This window comes from Salvelinus alpinus, chromosome 10, assembly GCF_045679555.1.
Source record: "Salvelinus alpinus chromosome 10, SLU_Salpinus.1, whole genome shotgun sequence".
Taxonomy (NCBI): domain Eukaryota; kingdom Metazoa; phylum Chordata; class Actinopteri; order Salmoniformes; family Salmonidae; genus Salvelinus; species Salvelinus alpinus.
The window spans coordinates 33102704-33117450 of record NC_092095.1 but is presented as its reverse complement, the minus strand read 5'-3'; the positions used below and the strand labels follow the sequence as shown (position 1 = coordinate 33117450).

At 44.8% G+C, this 14747-nt stretch overlaps 1 protein-coding gene across 1 annotated transcript; it reads left to right on the top strand.

Moving 5' to 3' along the window:
* Positions 1-202: 202 nt before the first annotated feature.
* Positions 203-13745, top strand: LOC139532918 (oxygen-regulated protein 1-like). The gene is made up of 6 exons (XM_071331077.1): positions 203-844; positions 5486-5645; positions 5877-5885; positions 6118-7658; positions 10074-12482; positions 13164-13745. Exons 1-6 carry the CDS (start codon positions 203-205, stop codon positions 13743-13745), a joined length of 5343 nt encoding a protein of 1780 aa, XP_071187178.1.
* The last annotated feature ends 1002 nt before the right edge of the window (positions 13746-14747 follow it).

Genomic DNA, 14747 nt, shown 5'->3' with positions numbered 1-14747 from the left:
TTTCTTAAAACGGCATTGTTGGTTAAGGGCTTGTAAGTAAGCATTTCACTGTAAGGTCTACCTACACCTGTTGTATTCGGCGCGTGACAAATAAAATGGGATTTGATAATAATCAATCTACTGTTTATCATGATTTCTTCTAATTAAATGACCAACTGTCATTCATCTCCTCTTTCTTTCCATAGCCTATTAACCAGCCAAAATGAGTGAGGTGGGGCCAAGAAGGCCCCACCAGGACCAGTCCTCGGGGAGTGGGCACACAGTGACCACGTCACGTCACCCCTATATCACAGACCCCATCGCCTCCAAGCACGTCTGCTTCTACAAGAGCGGTGACCCTCAGTTCAGTGGCCTGCGCATGGCCATCAACAGCCGCACCTTTAAGACCTTCGATGCCCTCCTGGACAGCCTCTCCAAGAAGGTCCCGCTGCCGTTCGGAGTGAGGAACATCACCACCCCGCGGGGTGTCCATGCGGTGCACACACTAGATGAACTGGAGGATGGGAAGGCCTACATCTGCTCAGACCAGCGGAAGGTCAAACCCATCAACATGGCAGCAGCCAGTAAGAAGCTTCCGCCCTGGTACCATGCCAGGCCCATGAGCGCCCGCCATCGGGCCTTGCAACTGGCCAAACAGAACCACGGCAGGCCCATGCGCAAAAGAACACCTGTGACTGTGCGCACACCTAAGAGGCTAATGGTGTTTCGGAATGGGGACCCAAGTGTCAAACACAATATGATGCTACAGAAGAGGACCACTCCCACCTTTGAGGCGCTGCTGGATTACGTGTCCGAGTTGATGCACTTTCCTGTGGTCAAACTACACACACCGGATGGAAGAAGGGTAAGTGCTCTCTCCATGCCTATGGACACTACAGTTACTGATAATAATAATAATCATTCAGATTTGCTTGTTATTGTTTAGTAACACTTCTTTCATATGTTCAACCTCAAGCTCCAGTTAGAGCAGGACACCACAGCTGATACTGTAACGCCTACTGTAACGTCATCTCAAGCTCCAGTTAGAGCAGGACACCACAGCTGATACTGTAACGTCTACTGTAACGTCATCTCAAGCTCCAGTTAGAGCAGGACACCACAGCTGATACTGTAACGCCTACTGTAACGTCATCTCAAGCTCTAGTTAGTGCAGGACACCACAGCTGATACTGTAACGTCTACTGTAACGTCATCTCAAGCTCCAGTTAGAGCAGGACACCACAGCTGATACTGTAACGCCTACTGTAACGTCATCTCAAGCTCCAGTTAGTGCAGGACACCACAGCTGATACTGTAACGTCTACTGTAACGTCATCTCAAGCTCCAGTTAGTGCAGGACACCACAGCTGGATACTGTAACGTATACTGTAACGTCATCTCAAGCTCCAGTTAGAGCAGGACACCACAGCTGATACTGTAACGCCGACTGTAACGTCATCTCAAGCTCCAGTTAGTGCAGGACACCACAGCTGATACTGTAACGCCTACTGTAACGTCATCTCAAGCTCCAGTTAGTGCAGGACACCACAGCTGATACTGTAACGTCTACTGTAACGTCATCTCAAGCTCCAGTTAGTGCAGGACACCACAGCTGGATACTGTAACGTCTACTGTAACGTCATCTCAAGCTCCAGTTAGAGCAGGACACCACAGCTGATACTGTAACGCCGACTGTAACGTCATCTCAAGCTCCAGTTAGAGCAGGACACCACAGCTGATACTGTAACGCCTACTGTAACGTCATCTCAAGCTCCAGTTAGTGCAGGACACCACAGCTGATACTGTAACGTCTACTGTAACGTCATCTCAAGCTCCAGTTAGAGCAGGACACCACAGCTGATACTGTAACGTCTACTGTAACGTCATCTCAAGCTCCAGTTAGAGCAGGACACCACAGCTGATACTGTAACGCCTACTGTAACGTCATCTCAAGCTCTAGTTAGTGCAGGACACCACAGCTGATACTGTAACGTCTACTGTAACGTCATCTCAAGCTCCAGTTAGTGCAGGACACCACAGCTGGATACTGTTATGCCTACTGTAACGTCATCTCAAGCTCCAGTTAGAGCAGGACACCACAGCTGATACTGTAACGTCTACTGTAACGTCATCTCAAGCTCTAGTTAGTGCAGGACACCACAGCTGATACTGTAACGTCTACTGTAACGTCATCTCAAGCTCTAGTTAGTGCAGGACACCACAGCTGATACTGTAACGCCTACTGTAACGTCATCTCAAGCTCCAGTTAGAGCAGGACACCACAGCTGATACTGTAACGTCTACTGTAACGTCATCTCAAGCTCCAGTTAGAGCAGGACACTACAGCTGATACTGTAACGTCTACTGTAACGTCATCTCAAGCTCCAGTTAGAGCAGGACACCACAGCTGATACTGTAACGCCTACTGTAACGTCATCTCAAGCTCCAGTTAGAGCGGGACACCACAGCTGATACTGTAACGTCTACTGTAACGTCATCTCAAGCTCCAGTTAGAGCGGGACACCACAGCTGGATACTGTAACGTCTACTGTAACGTCATCTCAAGCTCCAGTTAGAGCAGGACACCACAGCTGGATACTGTAACGCCTACTGTAACGTCATCTCAAGCTCCAGTTAGAGCGGGACACCACAGCTGGATACTGTAACGTCTACTGTAACGTCATCTCAAGCTCCAGTTAGTGCAGGACACCACAGCTGGATACTGTAACGTCTACTGTAACGTTATCTCAAGCTCCAGTTAGAACAGGACACCACAGCTGGATACTGTAACGTCTACTGTAACGTCATCTCAAGCTCCAGTTAGAGCAGGACACCACAGCTGATACTGTAACGCCTACTGTAACGTCATCTCAAGCTCCAGTTAGAGCAGGACACCACAGCTGATACTGTAACGCCTACTGTAACGTCATCTCAAGCTCCAGTTAGAGCGGGACACCACAGCTGATACTGTAACGTCTACTGTAACGTCATCTCAAGCTCCAGTTAGAGCGGAACACCACAGCTGGATACTGTAACGTCTACTGTAACGTCATCTCAAGCTCCAGTTAGAGCAGGACACCACAGCTGGATACTGTAACGCCTACTGTAACGTCATCTCAAGCTCCAGTTAGTGCAGGACACCACAGCTGGATACTGTAACGTCTACTGTAACGTCATCTCAAGCTCCAGTTAGAGCAGGACACCACAGCTGGATACTGTAACGTCTACTGTAACGTCATCTCAAGCTCCAGTTAGTGCAGGACACCACAGCTGGATACTGTAACGCCTACTGTAACGTCATCTCAAGCTCCAGTTAGAGCAGGACACCACAGCTGATACTGTAACGCCTACTGTAACGTCATCTCAAGCTCCAGTTAGAGCAGGACACCACAGCTGATACTGTAACGTCTACTGTAACGTCATCTCAAGCTCCAGTTAGAGCAGGACACCACAGCTGGATACTGTAACGCCTATTGTAACGTCATCTCAAGCTCCAGTTAGTGCAGGACACCACAGCTGGATACTGTAACGTCTACTGTAACGTCATCTCAAGCTCCAGTTAGAGCAGGACACCACAGCTGGATACTGTAACGTCTACTGTAACGTCATCTCAAGCTCCAGTTAGTGCAGGACACCACAGCTGGATACTGTAACGCCTACTGTAACGTCATCTCAAGCTCCAGTTAGAGCAGGACACCACAGCTGATACTGTAACGCCTACTGTAACGTCATCTCAAGCTCCAGTTAGAGCAGGACACCACAGCTGATACTGTAACGTCTACTGTAACGTCATCTCAAGCTCCAGTTAGAGCAGGACACCACAGCTGATACTGTAACGTCTACTGTAACATCATCTCAAGCTCCAGTTAGAGCAGGACACCACAGCTGATACTGTAACGTCTACTGTAACGTCCTCTCAAGCTCCAGTTAGAGCAGGACACCACAGCTGATACTGTAACGTCTACTGTAACGTCATCTCAAGCTCCAGTTAGAGCAGGACACCACAGCTGATACTGTAACGCCTACTGTAATGTCATCTCAAGCTCCAGTTAGAGCAGGACACCACAGCTGATACTGTAACGTCTACTGTAACGTCCTCTCAAGCTCCAGTTAGAGCAGGACACCACTGCTGATACTGTAACGTCTACTGTAACGTCCTCTCAAGCTCCAGTTAGAGCAGGACACCACAGCTGATACTGTAACACCTACTGTAACGTCATCTCAAGCTCCAGTTAGAGCAGGACACCACAGCTGATACTGTAACGTCTACTGTAACGTCATCTCAAGCTCCAGTTAGAGCAGGACACCACAGCTGGATACTGTAACGTCTACTGTAACGTCATCTCAAGCTCCAGTTAGAGCAGGACACCACAGCTGATACTGTAACGTCTACTGTAACGTCATCTCAAGCTCCAGTTAGAGCAGGACACCACAGCTGATACTGTAACGTCTACTGTAACGTCATCTCAAGCTCCAGTTAGAGCAGGACACCACAGCTGGATACTGTAACGTCTACTGTAACGTCATCTCAAGCTCCAGTTAGAGCAGGACACCACAGCTGATACTGTAACGTCTACTGTAACGTCATCTCAAGCTCCAGTTAGAGCAGGACACCACAGCTGGATACTGTAACGTCTACTGTAACGTCATCTCAAGCTCCAGTTAGAGCAGGACACCACAGCTGATACTGTAACGTCTACTGTAACGTCATCTCAAGCTCCAGTTAGAGCGGGACACCACAGCTGATACTGTAACGTCTACTGTAACGTCATCTCAAGCTCCAGTTAGAGCGGGACACCACAGCTGATACTGTAACGTCTACTGTAACGTCATCTCAAGCTCCAGTTAGAGCGGGACACCACAGCTGATACTGTAACGTCTACTGTAACGTCATCTCAAGCTCCAGTTAGAGCAGGACACCACAGCTGATACTGTAACCAAACACGTGTGCCTCTCCTTTAGAGGTTCAGGCTCTCAAGTCTTACCTCACTCAACATTGGTATTATCCTGTGATGCCCTCACGTCATGACTGGAGGTGACCCAGCCTTAACTGATTGGCAGCATGTTGCCTAACTGACACATAACAGCCAGAGAAAGTCCTAAGCTCCTTAATTGTTAATCATATTAACTAAGAAGGCATTCTGGGATACTGTTTCTAGGGAGTAGGGACCTCAGAAAGTTCACCTTTTTTTGATGTGTCGTGAGATTGATTTAGCCTTGGTGTCCAATATTTATTGAATTATCAATTTATCAATTACAAACAATTCAATTGATAATTTCAACTCTTCTACTTCTATTTTTTTTAGAAAATTGCACATGATTTAGGTACCTACATGATTTTTATACATATTTGGTGAAAATAATTTGGATAAATACAGTATTAGCTTAAAGGCAGGATTTTAAAAGTGGGCTATTTTAATAATTAATAGATGCAGTTTTTTCCCATCAAAATGTAATTCCACTATTATTAGAGTACAATAAAAATATTTAATTTGTCTGTCTGCAGGTGGATGGGCTCCCTGCTCTGATTCTATGCTCTGGGATTGTAGTAGCTGCCGGTCGGGAGGCCTTTAAGTCTGGAAACTACAAGACACAGAGATCTTCTGCTCCAACATGGCTTCCTGCCAGACGAATGTCATCTAAAAGACTAAAACAACCGGCACCCCGTAAGTCTAATTAGCTATGTTCACTCAACATTTTGTATGTTTTTGCCTTGATGTTTTAAATAGAATTTTGACAGCATATCCCTTTTAACTGACATGTTTCGCATTACTTTGAGAATATGAAAATGCACTGTTAGACATGAATGTATGTCACATCTACAGTGCTACTGTCTGTCTAGCAGTAATCTATCCCCTCCCTGTCTACGTACCTTTACGGGATAAGCAGTGGGAAAGTGCTGAGACGTTAGTTTCATCCATAATACCATGGATGACCTACATAGACCTACTCTCTTCATATGCGGCCAGTCATTATGCAGTAAGAACACTGTGGACAGTGGATCTGGTTTTCTAACTAATGTTTTTGTTCTCTTTTCTTCTTGCTTCTGGGGGATTTGATGACCTGCTGAAACGTGCTTGCCTCCAAAAAATGTCCATCCATCATTTTTCACATTCTCTCCTTTGATCCACTCCAAAGGGAAAAAGAAGTCTGTATCCAGCAGCAAATCACGTCTTTTCTCCTCATCGTCAGAAAGATACTTTATGAATCAGATACACCACTCCATTGCAGGAAGTCAGTGTGACCTCCCCAGTAACAACACGGGATCTGTGGTGCTGGAGGCTGGCCATTTTCTGGAGTCAGTTGCCGAAACGGACGCCGACACCTACAACGGACATGAAGGGGCAGACAACTGTATGCCCGGTGATGATGACATTGAGAAGTCCTTTCGGGTGAACCAGGATGGCAGCATGACGGTGGAGATGAAGGTACGACTGACCATCAAGGAGGAGGAGACCCTCCACTGGACCACCACCCTGACCAGGTCCAGTGTGGCCAGCCAGCTCAGTGTGGCTGAGTCTGAGCTGGAGATCAGATCTCCTGAGTCCAATGCCCTACCACCAACACAACCCAACGCCATGGGCACCATCAATGGGTACAATGCTAAAAAGGATGATCATGATGATGAGGATGATATGTCTCCAGAGGCCAGTCGACTTACCAGTGTGGAAGGAGATGATGAGGATAATTCTAAAATACATGTCGGTGAGGTCTCTCTCAGGAGGGCTCCTACCCCAGGACCCAGGAGATCCAGACAGAAGCAGGCCTCATTGGAGAACATCAACACACCACCAGGAGATGAGATTCAGGAGAACATTGTGGGATCATACTCCTACAGAGAGACAACTAAGAATGGAGAGGTCAAAGAGGAGTACTGCATGGTCAGACAATGCAGCAGCAGGCCAGTCCCTAAACCAAGGAGAGTTGGCTCTATGGATATCAACAATTACAATAAGACTCAATCCACTTTTAAATCAGGGGCGGCTGAGATCTTACAGATCCAAAATGGCGAGGAGGAAGTCAGAGAAAGTGTAATGCACATATACGAGCAGCAGACCTGTCAGGACAATTTCCTTGCTAACAGCCAGTACAGTGTCCAGGGTGTGTCCATGTATGATCTGATGTATGGGAGACCAGCCACCTCGGAAACAGCCCGCTTCTCCTCCAGTAATGACTTAGAGATGGAGCTGGAAAGACTCTCTACAGCCTCAGAGTCACTCAGCGAGCGGAGGGCTGACCAGTCTCTGTCATCTGACTTCACCATACCCACATTTAAGGCTGGAGGATCTGTCCTAAAAAACAGGGTACTAAATGTCCATGAAACCAGTCTCTCCAAGCCGACCAAAGACAATGAGACCCCAAAGTTGGTCTCTGAAGCAAGCAAAGAAAATTCTACCACTAAAGGTGTAAAGAAAGTCAAGAAAAGTTTCTCAAAGCACAATTTGAGAAAGTACCAGGTTCGTAAGAGTACAACACCAGACAAAAGACGTAAAGAGAGTAATGCAAATGGCCCTGAAAACAATAAAAGAGTGAAAACTGGGGGGTTTAGCCGCAATGCATCAATAAGGAAAATGTATGGACCAAAACCTGCCAGAAGTCTAATGAAAAATAAACTAAAAGGAAAGGAAATCAAATTAAATATTGAAAACCCAAAGGAATCGTCAGTGAAAGAACTAAATGTTAGTGAAAATAGAAATGAAACTTCAGTTTCAGTAAAGAAGAAATTATTGCACGTTTCATTTCCTACGGAGGCCCAGGTAAAGGGAACACTGAAAAGACAGAGGTCCATGCACGAGGAGAGAAGGATTGAGAAACAGAGTCATGATATGTCACTGCCTGCACTCCTTTCGTCCTCTTCTAATATCAATGAATATGTTGAGAACTGGTTAGAGAAAGCTCTCCCAACTGTGTACCCAGACCCAGTGGAGGAAACTCAAAATGTGGAGACACCAACAATGTCTCAGGTAGAAACTGAGGGGGACATTGTTCCAGATGTGTCACAAATCAATTGTGAAATGGATATTGAAGTAGATGAGTCTTGTTTTTTGAAAGAAAAAACACAAATACCAAGTAGTCCATCTTTGGTAACAGCAGCATTTCCACATAGAACATTTGAAAATATAGCAACACAGACAAACCTGACTATGGAAAACACAACATTACCATGTCCTTCTGACCCATCATTGCAAAAGACCCCATTACACATTGATACTATACAGGAAAGGTTGCCCACTAATCCCTCAGCTGAAAATCCACCTCTCTCCAACGGTTTCTCTGTCTTTCCTCCTGCAATAATCTCGGTAGAAAAGCCATCACCCTCTGACAGTCCTTCGTTGGAACAAACATCAATGTCCATAAAGATCTCAGTAGAGAAGCTACCAATCCCAAATGATCTGTCATTGGAAAATACATCAGTACCAAATAGCTCCTTAAAAGAGAAGATCCCAGTCTCAAACAGTCTCTCGCCTGAGAAGACACCACTGCCTGCTAAAACACAAACAGAGAAGACGCCATTGTCCAACAAAGTCTTAGATGTGTCTTCAGTAGCTAGCAGTCCCTCATATTTAATGTGTTCATCGCCTAGTGGTTTAGGTGATGAAGAACAACCCGTATCAAGCAGTCCTTCATCAGACAAGGCTCTGTCACCGACTGGCCATGTATTTGAAAAGACATTGTTCAACCACTCCACTCTGAAAGAACCACCATCACCTAAACTCGCAACAAAAAAGACACGATGGCTCAGTAATCTCTCCCTGGAAAAGCAACTATCATTCAGGAAAGCCTCAGCTGAGAAGTCTTCAATATCCAGTGATCCTACTGTGGAAAAAGTGTTGGTGGATAAGGCACCAATCTTCAATGGTCTCTCATCTGACAAGACATCACAGCCTGCTAAAACCTTAACATCCAACAATGTCTTAAATGAGGCTTCATTAGCTAGTAGTCCCTCGTGTTTCATCTCGACATCACCTACTAATCTCACATCAGATGAAAGAGCCTTATCAATCTCCCCCTCATCAGAGGAGGCTCTATCACCCACTGGCCATGTATTGGAAAAAACAACATTGTTCAACCACTCCACTCTGAAAGAAACATCATCACCTAAACTCCCAACGAAGAAGACACGATTGATCAGTAATGTCTCCCTAGAAAAGCAACTATCACTCAGAAGATTGTCAGTGGAGAAGTCTTCATTGTCCAGTAATCCTACTTTGGAGAAGGCCCAGTTATCAAATCCTGTTCAAATCACAGTAGACAAAACACAACTACCTAACAGCCACCTATTGGAAGAGACATCGCCACCAAATAAGTCTTCATTACCCAGTGACTCCACTTCAGAAAAGACCCAATTATCTAGCAGTCCTCAACAAGGAAGGACACCACTACCAAGACATATCTCTTTGAAAACACAATTGCACAACAATTTTTCACCTGAAAGAACAAATGTACCCACTCTTATGATGAGAAATAAGTCAGCTCCCAGTAATCTCTCTTCAGAAAAGATACCAGTACCTAGTAATCGCACATTGAAAAATAGACTGTCACCATATTCTCAGACTTTGGAAATAGTGTCACCACCTACGAGACTCAAGGCAAAAAAAAAGCCAGTATCTAGAAATCACTCTCTGGAAATCGAACCATCCCCAGTAAGTCCCACCTTGAAAAGGACACCTTTACCAAGGAAAAGCCGCCAAACGCCATTATCGCCTAAGTCAACGCCAGTATACCTCAATTCCTCCATGAAGAAGACACCAATACCTCCCAGTCCCGCTTTGGTGAATCATGAAGAGACAAATGGTGATGATAACCTGAGCAATTCAGATCAGGGAGACAGTACAAAAGTAACAGCAGAGGAGCCTCTAACAAAAGCACAGATACCATCATACAGAGAAAAACTGCCTCCCCAGCCAGACATGAAACCTGTGCTAGAGAAGCTCTGTTTCTCAATTCGGTCAATTAGACAAATCACACACAACAATCGTCCATCTTGTCTTGAAAAGTCAAACAGCTTACCTGATTTCTCCTCCCATGTGGCCTCTACATTTGGGTCATCCTCCAAAGCTCTCCTGGCATTCTTATCTGTTATTACCTTAAAGGAAAGCTTCACTAACTGGAACATACCGGAATTGAATGCAAACAGTGTAAGCTGTGCTGAGGCTTTGAAAATGATAGAGTCTCTGAGAGAAATTGCCAACATAGAGAATGCAGAGGAGTTGAAAGCTAGCCTGTCAGATTTGCAAAAGTCTACTTCGGCACAACTGCTGCAAAGTTGGAAGGGCTTCCAGGAACTCAATGACAAAGTCAGAAGTCGCAGCTCAGCGCTGAACAGTTCAGAGCATGATCTCTTGTTTGAGACAGGCCCAGTGGAGGACTACAACATTAAAGAAAAAACACTGGATATCGATGAGCTAATAAATGAGCTTGATGTGCCTGAAACGGTCAAGGAAGCATTGGAAGCCCTTTCAACAGGGGTGAGCATGAGCATGGATGGGAATGAAATACAAATGTCTCAAAAAGCTAATGAAAAAGTGGAGTCATCCCCAGAGGGAAGGGTAAATGACAATTCAACTGCAGTCCCTAAGGAAGAGGCTGCCAATGATAATGTGCTTAATAAAGAGGCTAATGTTGATGTTAAATCCATCATTAAAACATTTACAAATATTCACCATCCCAAAGAGGTGGCTGAAAATACAATATCACCAATCTCAGAGAGCCCAAGCAGTAGGCAAGAGCAGTACTTCTCCTCAGAAGAACACAGCTTTAAAGAGGATTATATTTGCCACAGAAACAGACAGGCAGCAAATAAGGAAGGTTCTGAAGTTGAGCAGGACAACTGGGAAGAAGAGGAGGCTAAATGTACACACAAACAGGTTGACCATGATGAAAAAGAGACATCCTCAGAGATAGAGCAAGCTTACAGTTTAGTATTGCATGATGGCTATTTGGACAAGCCAGCCTGTTCTGTGGAGGCTAAAGAGAAGGATGGGGACATACAAGCAGGCTATGTGGAGGAGGAAGAAAGCTTGAAGAAAGAGCAAGAATACTACATTGAGAACCCATATGTGGAGCAGGAGATCCAATGTATTGAGCTGCAGGTTAGCAATGAGGAAGGAGAGTCCACCGCTGAACAAGCCCAGCGTAGCTCAAACCACCACGAGGAGCCAAAGGTTAAATGTGTTGAGTTGAAGGTTAGCAGTGAGGAAGGGGAAAGCTTGGAAGAAGGGCAGGAATACTACATTGAGAACCCACCAAGTCATGTGGGGCAGGAGGTTACATCTATGGAGCTGCAGGTCAGCTGTAAAGAAAGCGTAGAAAAAGACCAGGCTAGCTCAGAGGAAGAACAGAAATGTCATGCTGAGGACCAAATTAGCCATGTGGAGTCAGAAAATAAATGTATGGAGGAGGAATGGTTTAAGGAAGAGCAGCAATGTCACATAGAGGATCAGCCAAGCTATTTTGGGCTGCAGGTTAGCCGTGAGGAAAGAGAGTCCACCCCTGAGGAGCAGGCTAGCTCAGAGGAAGAACGTGAGTGTCACATAGGCCAAAACCATGAGGATCCAGAGGTCAAATGCTTGGACCTGCAGGATAGCAGTGAGAACGGACAGTCCACCCCTAAAGAAGACCAGTCTAGCTCAGATGAAGAGCTGGAATGTCATGTTGCGAGCAAACCAACCCATGAAGAGCCTGAGGTTAAATGTACAGATGTAAAGGTTAGCAGTGAGGAAAGCATGTCTAGTCTTGAAGAAGAGCAGGCTAGCTTAGAGGAAGAGCTTGAATGTCACATTGAGAACCAACCAAGTCACGAAGAGAAAGGGGTTAAATGTATAGAGATGCAGGTTAGTAGAGAGGAAAGAGAGTTTACCCCTGAAGACGACCGGGCTAGCTTAGACGAGGAAGAGGAAAACCGTGCAGACAACCTCCCCAATGCAAATGCACACATTAACGTGAAGGATGAGCAGACTCACTTATGGATGAAGCAGACTACTGACAAAGAAATAGTGTCTACTGTCATAGAAATGAAGCCTAGCTTGGTCAAACAGCATTCTAGCGATGACAGGATGGATAAGGACAGCGGAAAGGATAGTGAGCAGCATGTTAGCTTTGAACAACAGTCTGACACTGCAGAAGAAGCCAACGTTGAGGTTAATCGGCGTAGCACAGAGAAGAAGCAAGTACGCTATGAAGAGAAGCTGCCTAGCTCTGAGGCAGAACATGTTGGCGTAAAGGATGAGCCATATACAGAGGATGAGAGTTATGCAGAGTACGAGGAAAGCTTCGTAGAGAAACAGCCGTTTGAGGAGGATACGAGTTACGAAACGACTGAGGCAAAAACAACCAACCGTTTGGAGGACCCATTACCATCTGTAGCAGAGCGAGTAAAACTACTGGATAAGAAGATTGCTGATGTAGAGCAAAGGAAAAGCATTCCTACAGAGACAACGGGCATCAAACCGTTTGCCCACATAAAGGTTCCCGCTTTCTCAGATGGCGATGATTTAACGAACGTATCCCATCTATCTAATGAACAAGCCGAGATTGTGGAGGAAGCATCTGAGAGGCAAACAACCAATTATGTTGTTAAGGATGTCAAAGAGCAAGACAAAGCTCCTGTGCACACTTGTAAAAGGACAATGTGGCCTATAAATACATCAGAAACTGTAGTCATGTCCCCCCTAGCTCCACAATCCTCCTCGCTAGCATTTAGCTATGATGGCTGTATAACTAGAGAGCCTGAGGGAAATAGGGTCAAGAAAATAAAGGAAATGTTTATGGCAAAAAGCATTGTGGACATTCAGTATGGACAAACAAGACTAACCAGCCCAAACATCTCAGATCTGTCTGACAACAGACCAGAGACTTCTGATGGTAGTCATCGATCACTGACGTCAACTGAGATGTCCAGTGGTGAGGATGATTCTGTGAAGAAATCCATCACAAAAGGCTTTGTCAGGAGAACTATTGAAAGGCTTTATGGGAAGAAAGATACAAATGAAAAAGTCCTTGCCAGTGAAAGTCAGCCCATATCTGTCCCAAGACCAAAGTCCAGAGAATTTCCTGGTAAGATCAGCCTTTCCCCATTCCATAATGCACGGACCAAAGTAATGTTGGACTTATCATACTTCAATGCCACAAGCTCTTTTGACACATACAGTGAGCCAACGCGGTGTATCGCCTTCAATACACAGGTCGGGCCTGGAGACTGTGTCCCGATGGAGGAAAACAGGTGGCTCCTCAGAGACTGCGTGATCAGAAAGTCTGTCTCAGAGCCTATTAATATAAACAAGAACACATCTGCGTTAACTGAAGATGAGTGCAAAGACACAAAAGAAGATGTTCCTTACTCCCTTTTCGGACACACCGATTGGGAGGACATGGTGAAGACTGTGAAGCCTTTAGTGGCAAAGTGCACCTATTTCAACCTGCCTCATGGCTGTGACTCAGACCCGTACCAGGATGACCTAAGTTCTGTCAGCAAGGGCAGTGCCATGGGTGACGTCTCGAAGGACAGTAAAGACAATGCAGAGGAACCCAAGTTGTGGGCTGAGAAGAATGAAACACTGCCAGCTTTTTCCCCTACTGACTTCAAGATGCCAGATAATAAAGTGCACCCTCTGATAGAAGCCCCGGGAGGTGGAAAGGTTGTGGTGGTCCAGCCTGGCAAAGGTCAGTCTGGCAAAGGTCAGACAGATGTCAAGAAAATTCCACAGGAGCCAGATGCACTAGAGATGCTCTACTTCTCCTGTGGCCAGCACTGCCCCATCCTTTGACTGTGACACTTAAATATGGGCTCTCTGCAAAAGTCAGCTTATTACTGAGGGCATTCAAGGTACAAGGAGATGTCATATATTTCTTTAAGCTGGATAAGACTCAGTGTGTCCTGTGGGATGAAGTTATTAATGAATACTTTGTGCCTGAACATTAACGCTGCCACTATGATGGCTTATTCAGCATGATATCGTAACACATTGTAATGGATTGTTAAGACAATATACATTTTACAATAACTTTGGTGGAATAGACAACACTAATGGGTGAAACTTATTTCACTAGTTTTTTTAAATATCATGTGAATTGTACAATTTTCAAAAAACATTTTACTCAACAATCTGTTATGCCATGTTCAACTTTTAATACCTTTTAATATATTCTGTAAATATTGCATCTGTACATATTTTTACAATAACACCTTGACTGTGTATTTTCTGTGTACTGTGTATTTTCCACCCTCCATTAGCACTAGGTAGGTGGGCTGTCCTAAGAATGAGCATACTGTGCATTACTGTAATCTTGTTTAAAACGCTTTAAACAGATCAGGTCCTCACTGATGTCACGCAATGGCAATCCCCTTCACTCAGAACCTAACATGCCTCTGGGTCGTACCACAAAATCAGTGCCTTCTGCGTCCCTTTAATATTTTAAGTAGAAACTGTGCACAAATATAGAATTTAAAAGTCTGCTATATTAAATAAAGTTCACTTTAATATAGACCACATGGAAAATTCAATAAATCAGATTTTTTTTATATGAATAAAGATGATTTATTTCATGTGATTAGTGATTCATTTTAAGATTAAAAAAACAACAACGTCCCTCTTAAGGTGAGCCCTAGAACGTGAACTCAACTCATTATGGTAAACAATTCCTTTTAAACATTTCTATATCTTTTTTAAAATAATTTTTTTTAAAACACTGAACATCTAATAGTCAAACCGTGTAAAAGCAGGCGAGCTGGTTCTACTATTTTGAGCAATTTGCGGTGGAAAACTGAG